Source organism: Sardina pilchardus, chromosome 15 (genome assembly GCF_963854185.1).
Source record: "Sardina pilchardus chromosome 15, fSarPil1.1, whole genome shotgun sequence".
NCBI lineage: Eukaryota > Metazoa > Chordata > Actinopteri > Clupeiformes > Clupeidae > Sardina > Sardina pilchardus.
The window spans coordinates 30,770,199-30,787,879 of NC_085008.1; the positions used below are offsets into that span (position 1 = coordinate 30,770,199).

The 17,681-nt window shown below is 41.7% G+C and overlaps 4 protein-coding genes across 5 annotated transcripts in view; 3 read left to right on the forward strand and 1 right to left on the reverse strand.

Moving 5' to 3' along the window:
- Positions 1-92, forward strand: part of zgc:103559 (Allantoinase, mitochondrial) — a 6,178-nt gene extending 6,086 nt beyond the window's left edge. The window contains exon 11 of the mRNA XM_062515563.1: positions 1-92. This exon is cut by the window's left edge and continues 821 nt beyond it. The gene's annotated coding sequence lies outside the window, so the exon portion shown is untranslated.
- A 148-nt stretch (positions 93-240) lies between these two features.
- Positions 241-3,337, forward strand: agxta (alanine--glyoxylate and serine--pyruvate aminotransferase a). Its single transcript, XM_062515564.1, has 11 exons — positions 241-680; positions 882-1,074; positions 1,234-1,298; positions 1,430-1,530; positions 1,686-1,756; positions 1,919-2,003; positions 2,107-2,202; positions 2,405-2,474; positions 2,643-2,738; positions 2,855-2,983; positions 3,092-3,337. Exons 1-11 carry the CDS (start codon positions 426-428, stop codon positions 3,197-3,199), a joined length of 1,269 nt encoding a protein of 422 aa, XP_062371548.1. The 5' UTR covers positions 241-425; the 3' UTR covers positions 3,200-3,337.
- Positions 3,338-3,446: 109 nt separating this feature from the next.
- dtymk (deoxythymidylate kinase (thymidylate kinase)) lies at positions 3,447-6,373 on the forward strand. Its single transcript, XM_062515567.1, has 5 exons — positions 3,447-3,785; positions 4,145-4,253; positions 5,070-5,160; positions 5,506-5,703; positions 5,942-6,373. The coding sequence occupies exons 1-5, from the start codon at positions 3,656-3,658 to the stop codon at positions 6,050-6,052; spliced, it is 639 nt and encodes a 212-aa protein (XP_062371551.1). The 5' UTR covers positions 3,447-3,655; the 3' UTR covers positions 6,053-6,373.
- A 156-nt stretch (positions 6,374-6,529) lies between these two features.
- On the reverse strand, positions 6,530-16,157 carry atg4b (autophagy related 4B, cysteine peptidase). 2 transcript variants are annotated; one of them, XM_062515565.1, is made up of 13 exons: positions 16,058-16,157; positions 14,951-15,052; positions 14,777-14,848; positions 14,306-14,404; positions 13,953-14,054; positions 13,688-13,760; positions 13,486-13,565; positions 12,647-12,864; positions 10,794-10,872; positions 9,042-9,187; positions 8,177-8,233; positions 7,610-7,703; positions 6,530-7,153 (listed from the first exon to the last, which is right to left on the reverse strand). In XM_062515565.1, the coding sequence occupies exons 1-13, from the start codon at positions 16,065-16,067 to the stop codon at positions 7,080-7,082; spliced, it is 1,206 nt and encodes a 401-aa protein (XP_062371549.1). In that variant the 5' UTR covers positions 16,068-16,157; the 3' UTR covers positions 6,530-7,079. The 2 variants fall into 2 exon arrangements, with proteins under 2 accessions (XP_062371549.1, XP_062371550.1); XM_062515566.1 differs by lacking the exon at positions 16,058-16,157 and adding an exon at positions 15,662-15,876.
- Between the last annotated feature and the right edge of the window lie 1,524 nt (positions 16,158-17,681).

Below are 17,681 nucleotides of genomic sequence, written 5' to 3' on the forward strand. Positions count from 1 at the left end.
ATTAGGCTACTGAGAGGAAGGGTCTGTTCAAGAAATTGTAGCATCTCCCTGTTTTGATTTATTTTCTGTGAATAAACATAATTTAACAGTTATTGTCTCCAGACTGTTTGAAAATTGGTTCTTTTCTTTTTCTGTTAATGATTAAATAGTTTGGAACCTCAGAGACTGATTAACCGTGGTTGTGAGATCTTATGGTTAACTGGGCACTCTTGCGTAAAGTTCAGCTAGCAGTCTGGTCGGAGTTGGCAGATATTGTTTATGGAAACGTAATATTGTGATGTGTGCATTTTACGCACATGTTTCTATGTTTGAAGTACCTGCCGAATATGAGAACACGCGAAAACAAAGGTAGAGACATAGATAGAGGGTAGATTACTCTCCTCAAAACGCAATCTCGTAATCTAGCCTAGGAGGAGGCGAGGCCAATGAGGTGGTCAGCCAGCCTGGCGCAGGTGGGGGCAACGTTTGCGAGTTCATCTGGAGACTGCTGTCAAAACGTCCCTCTACCCGGACAGGAAAGTATGTTATCCGAGACTATTCCCCCTCCGACATGCTTGCTGAAACCGTTTGTGGTACCTCACCGGTATATGTTCGGGCCGGGACCCTCCAATGTCCCTCCTCGCATTCTGGCGGCTGGATCTCAGCCGATGTTGGGGCACTTGCATCCTGAGACAGTAGAGGTAGGTTGATTTCAAATGTATCGTCTCTCCTTCGAGCAACATCTTTTCAGTAATTGTTACTTACGCTTTAATTGAGGCCTAGTGTGAAATGACACTGCTAGCCTATCTACAGGGCCTAAAACCATAGCCTGTTTCTGTTTTGGAGTTTACTATTAGAACGTTCAATATAAATCCCTGGCCTAAAAATCAGTTTGTGCGTAGATCATGAACCACATCAAGAGTGGGATCCAGTATGCTTTCCAGACCAACAACAGAATGACCCTAGCAGTGAGCGGCCCTGGGCATGCAGCTATGGAGTGTGCCATCTTTAACTCAGTGGAGCCAGGGGAGAGCATCCTCATAGTAGTGAATGGAATCTGGGGAGAGAGAGCTTCCGAAATGGCAGAGAGGATAGGTGCCCTTTGACTTTTAAGTCTGCTCTGTCATTAAACAATGGTTTAATGGGTTATTGTGAAGTTTGTTATAGAATATAATGTTTATGTCCTTGTTTTAGACATTAGCACAGTTAAATGCTATACTTAAAGTCACCTTTGTGCATGTCTTTATGCCATAGGTGCCAGAGTTAACACCGTGGTAGCATCTCCTGGTGGGTATGTTACCAATAAAGAAATAGAACAGGTAATGCTTTAATGATTTATTGGCATCAAAACTTGACTGTATATGACTTGTTTACTTTTCTTCTCAGCCTTATTAGAAACACTGAATGTGAGGTATCCAAGACATTGTAAATTAACCAACATCCCTTTCAGGCCTTAGTGAAATATCAGCCTGTCGTGTTGTTCCTTTGTCATGGAGAATCTTCCACTGGGGTGGTACATCCTGTTGATGGAATTGGTGATCTATGCCACAGGTAAGATGGCAAGTAATGCCAAGACAATGGAAAGTAAACCTGCATATAGATTTGTTATTACGGTGGGACTTTCAGCGGAACACTCATGTTTATTCCCAATATGTCACTGGTTAAGATATTTATGGTTTACTTAAATGATTCCATTATTCCACCAGACACAACTGTTTGTTCCTGGTTGATTCAGTGGCATCACTTGCTGGTGCTCCTCTCCACATGGACAAACAAGGTAAACTATCTGAGCAACTGTAAGTGTGAATGGAAGACCAATTTGAATTTCTTTAGCACTTGGACATAACAAACACAATTATTTTAATCCCGAACATCAAACATATAACTAATAAATGTAAAGTTTTCTTTTTCTTATTTGAATATTTTGCTTTTCCCACAGGCATAGACATTTTGTACACTGGTTCACAGAAGGTCTTGAATGCACCTCCAGGGACTGCTCCTATCTCCTTCAGTGAGAGAGCATGGTGAGCAGTCACAGTATGCCAAGGGAATTCTGCTTAACCTGATTCAGTAAAAGACAGAATGTTTTTTTCTGACCACTTCTATATTTGGTTTCAAACTACACAGTCAGAAAATCTTCAACAGGAAGACAAAGCCTGTGTCCTACTTCCTAGACATGAGCTGGCTTGCCAACTACTGGGGCTGTGATGACAAACCAAGAATGTGAGCACGTCATATTCATTAACTGAAAGGCATTGGTATTTCCAGAGATGTTATGCAACATGTACACAAAGATTTAACAATCATCTTGCTATAAAGAAGATTTATATTTTTGACAAAGAGGCGAGCCAAAAGATGATTAAGCAGGATACAGTCAGACGTATGATGATTAAACTGTAAACTAACTGAGCTGATTGTATTTAAGGTACCACCACACTGGGCCTGTGTCTGGTTTCTTTGGTTTACGGGAAGCCTTTGCCATTCTTGCTGAAACAGTAAGTCAAAGAATGTTAACATGAAGAGATAGGATTACTATTACTGTATGGATGACAAACTAATTTGCTGTACTATTATTTATGTATTTATTGTGATAATTAGTATTTAACTATGTGCTTATAACGTTTGTGTTGCCACAATTAAGAAGAAATACTTTTGTGTTTCAGGGCCTGGAGAACTCTTGGAAGCAACACAAAGAAGTGGCTGAATATTTCCATCAAGGACTGGAGGCCATGGGTCTCAAATTGTTTGTAGAGGACAAGGTAAACAACAACAGTTATTAAAGCATAACAACCTGGGTTATTGCATCCAGGTCTGTTCTCCACTGTAGAATAGTTTACCCAGTACTGAAAATTGATTGGCTGTTTCCTGCTTTCAGATGGCGAGGTTGCCCACAGTGACCACGATTGTTGCCCCTCCGGGTTATGACTGGAAGGAGATCACAGCCTACATCATGAAAACCCACCAGATTGAGATCTCAGGGGGGCTCGGACCATCTGCTGGCATGGTGAGATGTACTTGCTTTTATTTTGCTTCAATGAACAACACAGAATACAGGTCTGCCTCAAACGGAGTATGAGATCAAATCCTCATTCCTTGTGTTTTATTGGAACAGGTTCTGCGGGTGGGCCTGATGGGTTGCAACTCCACCAAGTCCAACGTGGACATGATTTTAGCAGCTCTTGCAGATGCGCTGAAACATTGCCACAAAAGCAGAGTCTAATACCTAGGGCTATCCATTGACTATTATCAATGATGTGTTTGCTCTGAAAGATGCTCTTGGAAATGTAGTCTATCCTCAATTTTCTGTCAATGTTCTGATAAGAGGAAATAAAGGAATACATTGGCATCAACGAAATAAGATGTATTATGGTTTGAGTTCATGTGGTTTATTGAAACTGAATATTTGTGGTAATGAAACAGTAAAGACATGCACAGTAAGGAAACCCTAGATGGCGTGTTTTCCCAATTGTGGACCCATAACAGAGACTTCAGTGGTAGAGACTGCTACTTTGACACAGTAAAGAAGATCTGTCAAACAGGAAATGACATAAGAACTGTTTGTTTGATTTGTAGCGTGAAAGAGCGCGCACAGTAGGTATTTGTCCTACATTCGAGTCGGTGTTCACGAAACGTTTTTTTTTTCAAGAACGGCATAAACCGTCTTTCTGTACAAAAAATGACTTACAGAAGAGGTGCTTTAATTGTCCTCGAAGGAGTTGACAAGGCTGGGAAAACTACGCAATGCAAGAAATTGGTTCAAGCATTGCAGCAAAGCGGAAGACCAGCAGAAATGATGAGATTTCCCGGTAAAAAAATATTTTGGCTCCATATAATCGAGGGCGTTTACATATCTTTTACTGACTATGGTTTACATGCACACTAAAAACCGATTCCGTTTGCGTGAGCGCTTGAATAACCAAATGGCTACAAAACCCGATAATAATCCATTTTAGTGTGCATGTAAACGCGCTGTTTCAACAATTAGTAAGGTCCCTGCTGCTATGTGTTTTGCCCATGATGTTATGGCCGAGTGCAGTAGTTTAGAGATAAGTTATCTGCTTTCCAGAATATCCTTGTTATTGTGTCTATACAACTACACAATACTGTCTTTGACTGGGTGACCTACTAATGTGCAATGCCGTTTCATTGTTGCAACACGATACAGACAGAACCACAAAGATAGGTCAGCTGATCAGCTCTTACCTGGAGAGAAAGAGCAACTTGGAGGACCATACAGTTCATCTGCTGTTCTCTGCCAACCGCTGGGAACTCGTGTAAGACTTGGGGTTGTGGGAAGGTGGATTATATTGTCTGATGTGACCTCAGTTCGTTTAAACTTGATTAATACACTGTTGAATGTCTTGGGATATAAGAGCAGAAACTATCATGTTGATATCGGTCCACATTTTGCCATTAATAATAAGTAGGCGATTAAAACTTGTACTACTTCAGCTTCTACATTTAGTTGTCTTTATACAGCATCTCGTTGTCTTTGTACTTTTTACAATGAAAATAAAGTTGAATCTAATCTAATCTAATCCCAGCCATTTGTAACTATTGCACACTCAAGAATATACAATATATAATTAATAATGTATAATATACAATTAATAGTGCAAATGCACTGTTAATCTGGTTGACCCCCATCTCGTCAATCTCAACCACATCTCCTGTTGTCCTAATGTGTTCTCTCATGTGATTCCCTATGTCATATCTGTGAAATTCATGTAAACCTGTAAAAATATGTAAATGACAATTGCATGGATCCTTAAGAAATGGTGAAATCGTGAGCCAAACATATATTTAAAAAATGTCTGTATATAATATGCAGACTTCATGTAGCTGATCATGAAGATTACTGTCTACTTCATGACTGCGGTATATACCCTGAGGGGCACGTTCAACAGGTGCATGCTGAACTCCTCAATTATATTTTGACAATTGTCAAATGTGGATTAGCATCGCAACTGAAACTTGAAACCTCTGATAACCTTTGAAATCTACAAAAAGAACAGAAGTGTTTAAAACCAATAGCTAGTTCTGCACATTTCCCACTGTGTCTAATGTGATGGTTTGGTTCTGCTCTATAGACCAGAAATTAAAGAGAAGCTGGAACAGGGAATCAGCCTCGTGGTGGACCGCTACGCATTCTCTGGAGTGGCATTTACGAGCGCCAAACCGGTGAGTGCCCTCTGTATAGATAGATAGATAGATAGATACTTTATTGATCCCCTAGGGGAAATTCTAGATGCCCCCGAAGTCCAATTTCTTCAGGTCCAATGGATGCACAAGCCTATATATAGCATTGTACATTACAGTGGTTTAAGTCTACGTCCCTTAACAGTGAGTTTGAATCACACAGCTGTATTGTAGTATGTAACTTTTGTTTTAGATCTGTAGCAAAGGAATTGTATACTATACACAGCATTAAACAAGCCAAGTGAGTAGTATGTCATAATGTAACTTCTCCTTCATAAATCACTATTCCAAATGAGTGACTGTTCTGTACATGCTGTTTGTCTGCAGGGCTTCTGTCTGGACTGGTGCAAATCCCCAGACGTGGGCCTGCCGAAGCCAGACCTGGTGATGTTCCTGAAGCTCAACCCCGCTGAGGCAGAGGGCCGTGGGGAGTTTGGGACGGAGCGGTACGAGACCACCGTCTTCCAGCGAACTGTCCAGAGTAGGTTTGAGCAGCTGATGAAGGACCCTTCAATTAACTGGCAGGTAAGCTGCTTGCTACTTTCAGTGTGACGCCTGTATGTCTTCTATGTGATTGCAGTACATTCTCATTATGTTGCACGTTTTTGTTACTTGCCTGCACTTTCTTGGCCGAGCACACCAGTGAAGAGATCTAAAGACATTAACAAGTAAACAAATAGGAATGTGAACATTAAAACGTAGTACTTATTTGTATGATCAAATACATGAGTAATGGGTTGTCCTAATCTGTTGTTCTGACCAGGTCATCGATGCAGCCAGGACCATAGAAGATGTCCACACAGATATCAAGGAACACACAGAGAATGCCATCAGTAAGGTGGAGGAGCAACCTCTTGAAGAGCTGTGGAAATGAACTGGAGGCACACTGCTTATGGCATGCAGTACACATCAAGCTCTATGGCCTTAATATAGAATATTTATTATATCCAGACTGCATACACTATCTACTGTACACAACCCAGTGCTGCTCAGCAAATTGAGAAGTCAGAAATCAACTATTTAGCAGGTCCATTGTGGTTCATTATTCCCTTTGACAACTCATGACCAACAATGGAAGAACTTTTAACTTTTTATTTCATTTTCTTTCCTTCCTAAATCATTTTCTTGCTCACGTATTTTTTTCCTTTTATTTGTCATATGCACAGTTAGAGTAAATAAATAATTTTAAAATGCACATGTGTACAGAGATAATTGACAGAATAGACATAGTGTTTCATTTACAAGTGATAACCTACTTGGTTGATAACTGCTCAACCAAAAACTTTATCATTCAAGAGTGTTGATACAGATTTGCAATATTAGCAACTTATATCAAAACAAAAGCTCACCACAGGTGGTGTTTTAATTTTGTTTAACTAAAGTTATTGACAAAACACCTCAAGTTGTGTTATGGCAATGAAGCACTGGCTGCTGATGAGCAGACGGGGACAGGGAGGGGAAAGGCACCTGTATCACTTTAAAACAATTATTCAAAGTGTTAAGACTTAAAAAAAAATATTAACAATAATAATAATGGATGCAAAAGAAATAACATGAAGAAAAACAAACGAGCTTGGTATGCACGATTACTCCCTGCTGTGCCTCTCTCTGCAAACTCTGGCCACCAGAGTCCAGATGGGCCACAGAGAGAGAGAACGCAGACGGACGAGCTGTCGAGACGAGAAGCTGTGTTTCTTTTTGGGGGGATGCGTGGGACTTTTTGCTGGACAAGACACTGCAGACTGGCCTCTTTCGTCACCAGTGGTTTATTTTTCCTCCTGCTCATCCGGTGTGAGGGTCGGTCTGGCTGGCTGGTTGGCCGGCTTCCCTTGATCACAGCAAAGAAGAGCGGAATCCTTCTGTTCAGCGTGAAGAGTGTGACAACGTTCCGCTCCTCTCCTTCACAAAGACAGGATCTCAAACTCCTCGTCCTCAGAGTCAAAAAACCTCTCAAGCCGATCTGAGTCCGAGAAATCTGAGGAGAATGGAGGCACACAGACAAATTAGCATTTCTAAAAAAACCTGCCTCTTGGGAGATGACCCAAATTAACCTATGAGGAGCCTTTAAGACTACAGGGAATGAAAACACAGCTGGGTGAATGACATAAGGGCAATAAGCATTTGCTACAGTTACAACATTATAGTTTTCTTATGTAGAGAATTATACTCCTGTTCACAGATGATGCATAACTAATATGTTAGCAAGCCAATCTGTCTGTTTATACTTCACCCGGCAAGAAATTAACTTAAAAAAAAAGTATTATGGAGGGAATTCATACATATTCATGTGTACATTGCAAAAAAATATATATTAGCGAAAAATACCAAAATGGCCCATAGACTATGTGGCAACGCTTAATCATTAACAAACGTCTTTCTTAAGGAAATGGAATGATAGGATAGTCATAAGTCATGAAAGTGCAGCACAAACCTGGAGTGAGATTGAGCACATCAGCGCTGATGAGATGAGATGGCTGGCTATCCACAAGTTCAAACATGGGCAGGCCTCCTTTACAGCAGGAGAGCTATGGAGGGGGACACAGTGCCTTATTAAGACATTTCATTAAACAACTGAGGGCACCCAAACATTGCTGGCATTGCTGGTAGGGCTGCTCGATTATGGTAATGAATTTTATCATGACTATTTTTGTTCAATATTGACATCACATATTAAACGTGATTACTTAGTGATTTTGGAACCATCATCCATATTCAAAATGTATCAAATTTTAAATATCATCCAACAGGAAAAAATACATGTTAAAACTAATACACAACAACTCAAGACAAAAGGAGAACATTGTTACGAGACTGAATGTAGCAAAATAAATAACCATATTTCGATTATGTTATTTTCATCATTGTTGGAAGTCATAATCTTGATTAATTTGATTAATTGCACAGCCCTACATGATGGTGTCTAATTATATATACAAGCAGTACTGGAGGAATAGATGTTTAATGCTCTTCAAGGGGGAGATGACCAACAAACTCTCACCTTCCGAATGTGAGCACACCAATCATCAAAGTCGTCCTCTGTTCTGCAGAAGAAACCCTGCAATGCAATAATGTGTCAAAGTGTCATGCCACTCGTACTGACAAGGAATATGATCTACGGTCCTGATGCTTAGTTATTCCTCTATCTTCCTCCAAATTTGTGGACGTAAAGGTGAAGTGCAATTGCATGCTACTCTAGAACTAGACACCACCCAAACTCCTGGTGTGCATGTAGTGCATACACATTAATTTAACCCTTCAGAGGCCATCCATTTGTGTGCTGTGTGTGTTGTCACATCAGTGTTTCCCACAGATTACAAGGCAATGTGTGGTGGTTACTCCTACTGTTTGGTGAAGTTGCACGCATAGTCGACAAAAGTTGCGGAAGAACTTTATGCTTCCACCTGAGCAGTGTCAGGTGCATCAGTGCGACCACGCTTCCAGGAATGATCTCGTTCGTTTTTATGGAGACAGACGCAGTCTGCACAGAGGGGAGAGGCTGTGTGTGTGTATATGAGAGACAGATGCGTAAGTGACAGAAAGGGAGAGCAGGGAAAGGAAATTCAGCTTAACGAATGCTGCGTTTTTTTTTTTATTTAAAAAAATTAATACATAAATAAATAAAAAAGAACAACGAAACGCAATATGTGGCAGCCGGTGCTGAATCTGTGGCGCACCGCCACAAATTAGTCTATGTGTGGGGAAACACTGCACATGTACCTAATGCTGTAAATAGCCATGCCCTGACCTTATACTACACACCAAAGAACAAAGCCCCTGCTGTGCACAGCCAGAAACTGTACAGTGGCAACACTTCACTACTCGCAGATCCTGAACTTGGCCCTGCAGTTGACCGTCATTCTTACCGCGGCGATGGAGGGGTCAAGTTCACAGATGTGCATGCGGCAGGGTGGGTGCTGGCAGTGGTAGGAGTCGTCGGGCACCTGGCTGTCCTCGCTGGGCTCCACTGCAGGCTGGGTGGTGTGGGGGTCCAGGTAGATCAGCTCCTCACCTGCAGGGAGGGCCAGCGCAAACATCAGGTAAAAAGTGACTTTCTCTTGGAATGGGTAGAAGAGGTTTACATTTTTAAAAAAGTAGATGCTGGACTCAAAAAGCAACAGTTAAAATGACAAAAGGTCCGCACACTAGAGCTCCAATAAGTTTTTTCTTTTTATTCACAAAAAGTAAAAATGACAAAGTCTGCACACTAGAGCTCCAATAAAATGTTTCTTTTTATTCACCACAAAGAAGTTTATTGGAACTCTAGTGTGCAGACTTTTTGTCATTTTTACTCTTTCTCTTGGAATTTACCATACATTAAGACTAATGAAGTCACTGACTAGATGTATGTAATGTATCCACCTCAACTTTCTGTAGTGTTCCTGGAGACTCTAGCCTGGCTAGCGCCTACCACTTCTCAAATGAGACGTGGTCTGGCAACCAGACGTTCATTTTCTCGTATTTGAAAAAATGCCCAGATCCGTTCATTGGGCGCCACGGATGTCTATCAAATGCGTCTTGCTTTCTCCCCTGTTCTGTGATTGGTCGCTAACATCCGGCAAAAATGTGGGCGCTAGTTTCCAGACTGCCTTAGCAGCGTGAAAGAAATCACCGCGCAAGGCAGTATGGGAACACTCAGGCTATGGAGACTCAGCCCATGAGCTCAATACCTTGGTCATGACAACCCAGTAGTGGTACTAGTGTTTGTAATGTTAATGCTCGACTAGTCTGAAAATATTGAGGACACGCAATTCAGAAGGAAAGGCAAAATAAACAGAATCAGAGCACATAATAAATGCATAAAAAAAATATGTGTGCATATTTATAGGGGAAATATTTGCATGGGAAAACTAAAAATAAGTCTGTCCATTCAGTAGAATTCCCATCCATCCAGGAGAGAAACGTGGTGAGTATGAGAGGCAGTCTCTCTGTGTGCCATATTAGCAGCTTGTAATAATAACACACAGCCTCTGTCCACGTTTAGAAAGTGGCCACACAAGGCGGCTGACTGCATCTTATTTGGTCTAAATTTAGGGAATGGGGGCAGATTCAGCTAGACCTTCGTGCAGGTGCAGAATTAAATGCAAAATCATGTGGTGCAGAAAAACAGAAACACCTGCACAGAAACCGCGACTGAAACTGGGACAAAAAAACATGTGCTATATTATCTGCACACTGAAAAGTACCTTACATAGTTTCACATGCTCCAAATGGATCTTTTTACCCTGAATCATCAGGCAATCCAATCCATTTTTCGCTTGCTTTCAGCATACTAATGGATATGAAAGCATTTTAGTTGCTCTAGAGGGGGATTGTAAACAACAACTGAAGCTTCCGGTGTGCTATAGAGTCATTTTGTGCGTCACTTAGCATTTTAATATCTGCAATTGATGTGATAAACAGAGGTTACCCACTGTCTATCGCTGTGGTTGTTGAATATAACTGGGGTATTGAGCTACAGTAAGCCGCATATATCCCTGATGAATGGGGCTTGGGCAGACCCACCAAATCATGACCACAGCTATGTGTTACTGAAGTTAGTGCTAGCATATTGCTGGAATCTAACAAACTGGAACTGGATCTTTGAATGTGTGGAGGAGACAGTAAATGAAACTCACCCACAAATCCAATAAAGTAGTGTGCGCTGTTTGGCTTGCCTCCAATCACCCCCAGAGACTGAGGCGACATGAAGCATTGCTGATGGAATAAATGCAGAGGAATATGATGACTCATGGGCATTACGTACATTAAGGACCACGATTTAGAAGGCCACTTGGAAGTCACTAGCATTAAAACAGTTCATGGAACAATTCATACTGCACCAAGACACGAGAACCTTCCAGTTTACATTGATGCATCAGCTGACACACACACACACACACACACACACACACACACACACACACACACACACACACACACACACACACACACACACACACACACACACACACACACACACACACACACACACACACACACACACACACACACACACACACACACACACACACACACACACACACACACACACACACACACACACACACACACACACACACACACACACACACACACACACACACACACACACACACACACACACACACACACACACACAATATATATATATATAAATAAATGTCCATATAAATCACATTCAGTCATACACAGACCTGTTCTGTTCCAAACATATATTACTAATCGTCCAACACAAAACCCTTTAGTCATGGCCAGATGCTTCACCAAGCGTCACGCTCTCTTATAGCAAATGCAGAGGCATGGCCCTGGGATGAATTCAGTGCTCTATAGCTGTGGGCCTCCCCCCCTGAGCTCAGCACAGTGCCTATATTCATAGACCTCACTGAGCGGGAAGTGTTAGGGTATCATAATGTCTGACTGTCATGAACAACAGAGTCATGTGCAAGAGGACAGTGGGCACTGGTACATAGAAGAGAGAAAAAAGACTTTGTAAAGGACACCGAGGTCAGATATTCAGAGCAATAGTGACCGCTAGGCTTGTATTCTGTGTAGGCAAAACTGAATCTACACCCTGAACTATCATTTAAAGCTGAGACTGTTTTGGGCTCTTGGTGGTCAAAATGCAGAGCAGTGGGGTGATTACATGGAAGGTATTATTGGTTGGGAATGCTAAGTTGGGAGCATTTTCTTTTTTCTTTGGAATTAAAATACGTTTGCAACTAGAATTTATGTTAGAATGGCACAGTTGAAATATCAACATTCACTGGACAACAAAAAGAACATAATCCACCTTTAAAGTAGAGACCAATCAATTCACCAAATCAATACACCTTTTATAAAGCCACTGCAGGGAGTTTGTTTTGCCAAAGAAGAAAAGGCTAGAGGGAAAAGGCACCCGGTGTTACTCTACCATACAAGTTAAACTACTTGCAGCATTATTGTCCAACAAAGCAGCCACACTGTTTGGATTGAGTGAGTTCCTCTGGAAAGGCCAAGCTAACTTAGCCAAGCATAATCAGACACCACCAAGAGCCAAGCTAGCTCTCCACAAAAGGGCTTAGGGAGCTGTGTGTCCTGGCCAAGATCTCAAACTCGTACCTCCACATCACTTCTTGGCTCTGCATCTGAGCTAAGGTTGTTTTTGTGATACAAACATAAGGAAGACAACAAACACAAAAACACCATCACAGGCCCAACTCTGCTTGCTTATGTTTGAGCACATCAGCCCAAATCCAATGATACTCTTCCCTTCCAAGCTCCTGATGTGACACATGTTAATTGGCTGGTGTAGTGTATGACTTGGTCTGTGACACTTTGTTTTCGATTTGCAGAACCAAGACTGTTGTATTTAAATACTGGTAAACTATTTGAGAATACACACTGAACACACAGCTAGGAATGTGCTGAGATTCTTTGCTGAAAAGTACAAATGGATTACAATCAAGGATTGCGTCTTCTAGGTTCCTCCGGTCCCCCTCGGTCATCGTACCTTTAGCGTCTCGATGTAGGCCTCGTTGATGTCGGTGAGGCCCAGCCGCAGGGGGATGAGCAGCACCAGGGGCCTCCAGAGGGCCGTCTCCTCCTCGGCCAGAGCGCAGGCCCCTCCTAAGCAGCCGTTCAGCTGCCGTGCCCCCGCACCCGCACCCGCCGTCGCCCCCTCCGAGCACCCCGCGCCGTCAAAGTCCAGCCACGGCATGCATAGCTTCTCTATGTGCAGGAGAGAACATGGATACACATCAGGACCAGCATGCACGCAGAGTCCCATTTAGAACACTGGGACGCATCGTCCCATTTTGTCAAAGGTTTGTCTTCGGCTTGGCAACTACTTCCCCATTAAAATAAATCTGTAAATCTAGAATTTAGTGCTGCCATACTGCTATAATGTCAGAGTCTTTCAGCAATGAAATACAATAGTGTGAAGAGACTGCACGTAACTGTATAAACATTGCCATCACTTTCACCACAGGAAAATTCACTACACTGTGGGCATTAACACCCCCCATGTTGAATCCTAAGGCCAACGGCCACGCCAACCAATTTTCCCTAATGGTCCCTATGGGACTAAACACATCTTTATAGGCCCTCATTTGTCTCTGGGGTTCTGAAGCGGATCATGTGACAATGACCTCATGCCAACTGCTGAATCATGGCAGACGTTTAGTTAGGCTCTGGGGTGCCCTAAAAAGGCCTGATGACGGTGCTCTGTTTTTGAAACACAGAGTTGACAATGCACACAAATTCCTGTATTTGGATCTCAGAGGACAGTATGTGAAATGAGTCTGCGTTTAAGCATGCAATCATTTTGTGAAATGACAGGGCTGTGCTCACTTATTTCCTCAATGACCACTGTGTTGTCCATGGCAACGTGCACAGCCATTCGGCTCCATGAGTCAAACACAGCAAGCTTCCTGTGGAAAGAGAATGGAAGCCCTTAAAAAGAAACTGTTCATGTTCATACAGCCCTCAATCACAATGTTCCCAGGAGTACAAAGTGATGAGCATTTAGCCCCAAGTTAGGCAAAGTACTTACTTGAGTACCTGTGCCACTGTGTTTGGCCCATACCACTGGCCAATGGACTTGCCCTCCCCCACCCCCATTTGGGCTGTAACACAAAACATGGAAACAAGTCCCTAAACATCTAATGTCCTGGAGTGTGTGCATACTCAAAATGACCAGTCACACAGGCTTACATACTAACACATACAATGGGGCACACCAAAACAGAGGCAGCTTTCTACTGTGACTTTCACAAACTAACGTGGTGACAACAAAAGTTCCCAGTGCATGTACGAACCGATCTGATGGATGGAGTAATAGCTGTCCTTCTTGTCAATAAAGGCGTTGAGAATGCTGCTGTACTCTTCTCTCTGTCGTTGGCCTCTTACCCACCTCCAGTCTGTCAGGACAAAGGGCATTCATTACGTCATCACTGAAGCAGAGGCCTACGTAGCCATCCACAATGCCACCCAGTATACGCACCATTGCACTCAACCTCACTTTGGAGCAAACAGATTCAAGACAACTAAGGATTAATGAAACCATCTATATGAATGAGAGTAAACTTTTATCAATATCAATGACTAGGCAGCACTGCATGACTGGCCCGAGGTGGTGGACCTATTTGACCTGACAGCAAGGCAAACTTACCTCTGCCTAGATGTCGACGAACTAGGGCCTCACCAAGGATCATCTGCCCACATCGCAGCATGCACCCCCAGCCTGTGTCAGATGTGGGTCCTGTTCCTCCTGAGGCAGGATTCAGGTTTACACAGTCAACATGTTTATTTCATATAGTCAGCACAAATAGTGAGCAATACACGTATTTTTAAATGACATGGCACAGTTCACTTTTTAGTGCTATCCTTTAATTATCAATGTTAAAGGGAAAATATACACTGATGCTCAGGAGGATTTAGCACTCAGTTGAAACTACACTAAGGTGCTGAGCGTGTTAGTCCATTTTTTTTTATTGTACTGTATGTTGTGTGTGGTGTCTTAAGCTGCTGGGATCTTGAATTTCCCCTTGGGGATCAATAAAGTATCTATCTATCTATCTATCTATCTTTTTTTACAGTTCACTTTGAGACACACAGTATAATACATGATGATAGCACTTACCAATTGGGGGGAAATTCTTTCTGTATGTGAGCCACAAACGTGAAGCAATGTCGGAAAGAAGCTCATCCTTCTCTGTAAATTGAGACAAAAAAGGCAAAGCTTTCAACATCATTCTTGTAGACTGGGGATATGGTCAATTATGTTTCCATCATACTGTTCCTTGTTCTTTGTCACCTGTGAGTGCACTGAACTGCTTTCCTAGAATCCACACTGGCTCCGGCGTCTCAGGAAACTCTTCAAACTCTCCAAAGCGAAGGGTGTCATATGTGAGTGTAGCTGAAATAGAACATTTGAGTAGCCTATGGGTGAACAATTTCAATTCATAAAAAATGCACTTGTTTAGAACTGACTTTAGCCTGTCTTCTTTTAACATCATCATAAAGTCAGCAACATTTCACTAAATCAGACAAAAGGAACAAAAGGACAGACAAAATGGAACACACAACAGGAACACAAATGAAAGCATTCAGGATCAAGATGTCACACATTCGAAAACAAGTAGCCGATCCTACCATGTTAGCCATCTTAGATTGAGCAATACAAAAAAACAATCTAGACCGACACTTTTTTTTTCTTCCAGAAGACAGACAGACACCCCCACAACAGAAGAGCGTAACCGAATCGATAAGTAATCAACTATTAAGTGTGGTGTGCTTTTAAGTCTGATATAAGACTGAAGCCATTCTACAGAGAGCTTCCTTTGGAATGAAGATGTGATTATTCAGAACCGTTTTAACAAAATACCATAATTGTTCAGGCTTCTGCAATTTTCTCACACACGCAAGTATGCAACTTAAACTGTCACTCCAGAAGATGCAGAGTAATGTCAATACAAGGACACCAACTGGGTCGATGAGGTTAGACAAGTGGCTGGGTCTAACATACACAAGTTGTTTGGTTATGATGACAGCAGCCAGCTCGGTTGTTGAATATGCTGGGCTCAAGCAGACCATGATAACTTCATACAAAAGGCATTTGTTGACATAAACAATAACCGTTCAAACGAATCTGTACTCTATTTGCACCAGACATCTTCCATCTGGTTGGCAGTCACTATCCGGAGGAGGCTGAGTAATGTAGCTACAAAGCTAATGTTAGCGTCAGCTCCAACACAGCAGGGTAATTCCAGACGGCTCACAACATAGAACTGGCAGTGTTGTGGAATGCAGCTAGCAGTTACACAGTAACGCTACAGCAGTTCATGCGAACAAACTCTGGCTACAATGTTGTAAGACGACCTTGTAAAAATGTTTAAGAATTGTTTTATCTAGAATGTCTTACCTGCATCCATCCCGACAGCGATTCACCCTACCTTGATGGATTCAATATATTCAATTGCCCAATAAAAACGAGTATTTGCAGTTAGCCATGTCAGTCTCCAATCACTACAATCACTTGGGTGGGGCTGTTACTGCTGGCCAATCGAAACGCCGAACAGTAGTGATGTAAAAGGAAGCAAAAACGCAACGTTGTCAACAGTTTTGAAATGAACGAACTGAATATGCTTTTGTGATCAAATGTTAATGGGTTCAGTTGAGTGGGATACATCTAAAAAAAACTATTATTGTGTTTACGATTGAGAACAATTAGACAAGATTTAGCCCCGATTACGCCCAGATAAACAGGAAGTCTCAACGAATTCAGTCAACGTGTCGCGTGACAGTCTGTTTACCTCGAAAAATATTGCGCAAGTGTTGTCTACAGGAGGGCCTGTTTCTTCTGAATGTTAGCGTTTCATCGTAACTTGTATTACTATAAAGTGGTTAGATTTAGGCCTGCATTATTGCTATAATCTAAGAAAGGTATACTGTAAAAATAATAATAATTAAAAAACCCTGTTACACTTTTAAAGGGGGAAACAGCCTTTAAAGTCGCTGTGACAGTGAGTTGCTCACGGATTTCAGATAGGCCTAGCCTATGGTACTAATTGTTGGCAACATCTTATCTTAAATAAATTAATAAATGAATAATTAAAGTAGGCCTAAACACAAACATAAACCACAAAACACCCCATACAACGAAAGTGTGAAACAGAATGACTCCTAAAACATCATCATGTCATAGCCTCCCACAATTAGTGGTGTGTGCATGTCAACTGCCCAAAGTTAGTTAGTTAGCAAAGCCTGTGAAATCTTTAAGCGTGTGCATCCGCTGAATAGGAGGAAAGAAGACTGCTTATATAGCCTACAGAATAATTTATAGTGTATCAATTGCTATGTATGTAATTGATACACTATGTTTAATTTGTTTCTTGTCACTGAATTTTATTTAAAACTATTTTTTCACAGCCTGAGGAGTTTAGGGCCATTATTTTTTAGTGACTTAGGTCTGCTCATACCAAAGCATAGTCATGTAAATGTAAAATGTAAAGTCATATTAGCCAATACTCTGTAGAATATACATTTCTACTGAAATTGCATCCATTTCTGTTTGCCAGCATCTCACGACAACTTCAAACATGGGTTGAAAGTGCAGTGTTTCACATCTTGTGGCCTTCCTATTTTGAACACAAGGTGGCAGCATTTTCCAATTATCCATTACAATTGAGAGACTTCTCACAACCCTGTAAAGTAGTGCCTTGATCATTAATCATTGTGAAAAATGTGATTTATTAGTGGTTTGGTGTGTTGTCTATTTATCCTCATTAGCAGTGCCTACATTAGTCTGGCTATCACCATACTGAGCTCAATCTTTTAAGACTGAACATTAGTCTGGGGAGTCTGCGCTTTATTTCTACTGCACAAGAGGCGTGATTAATGGGCATAGTTCAAATGACTCTGAAGGCTTGGAAAGTCCTTCAACCAATCAGACCAATGATTCAGGTGCGCCTGGTAGATAAGTCAGTTTGTGATTGGATCCTGCAAACGTGGACAGGAAGCAGGAGAGATAAATGTGCAGGTTTCCA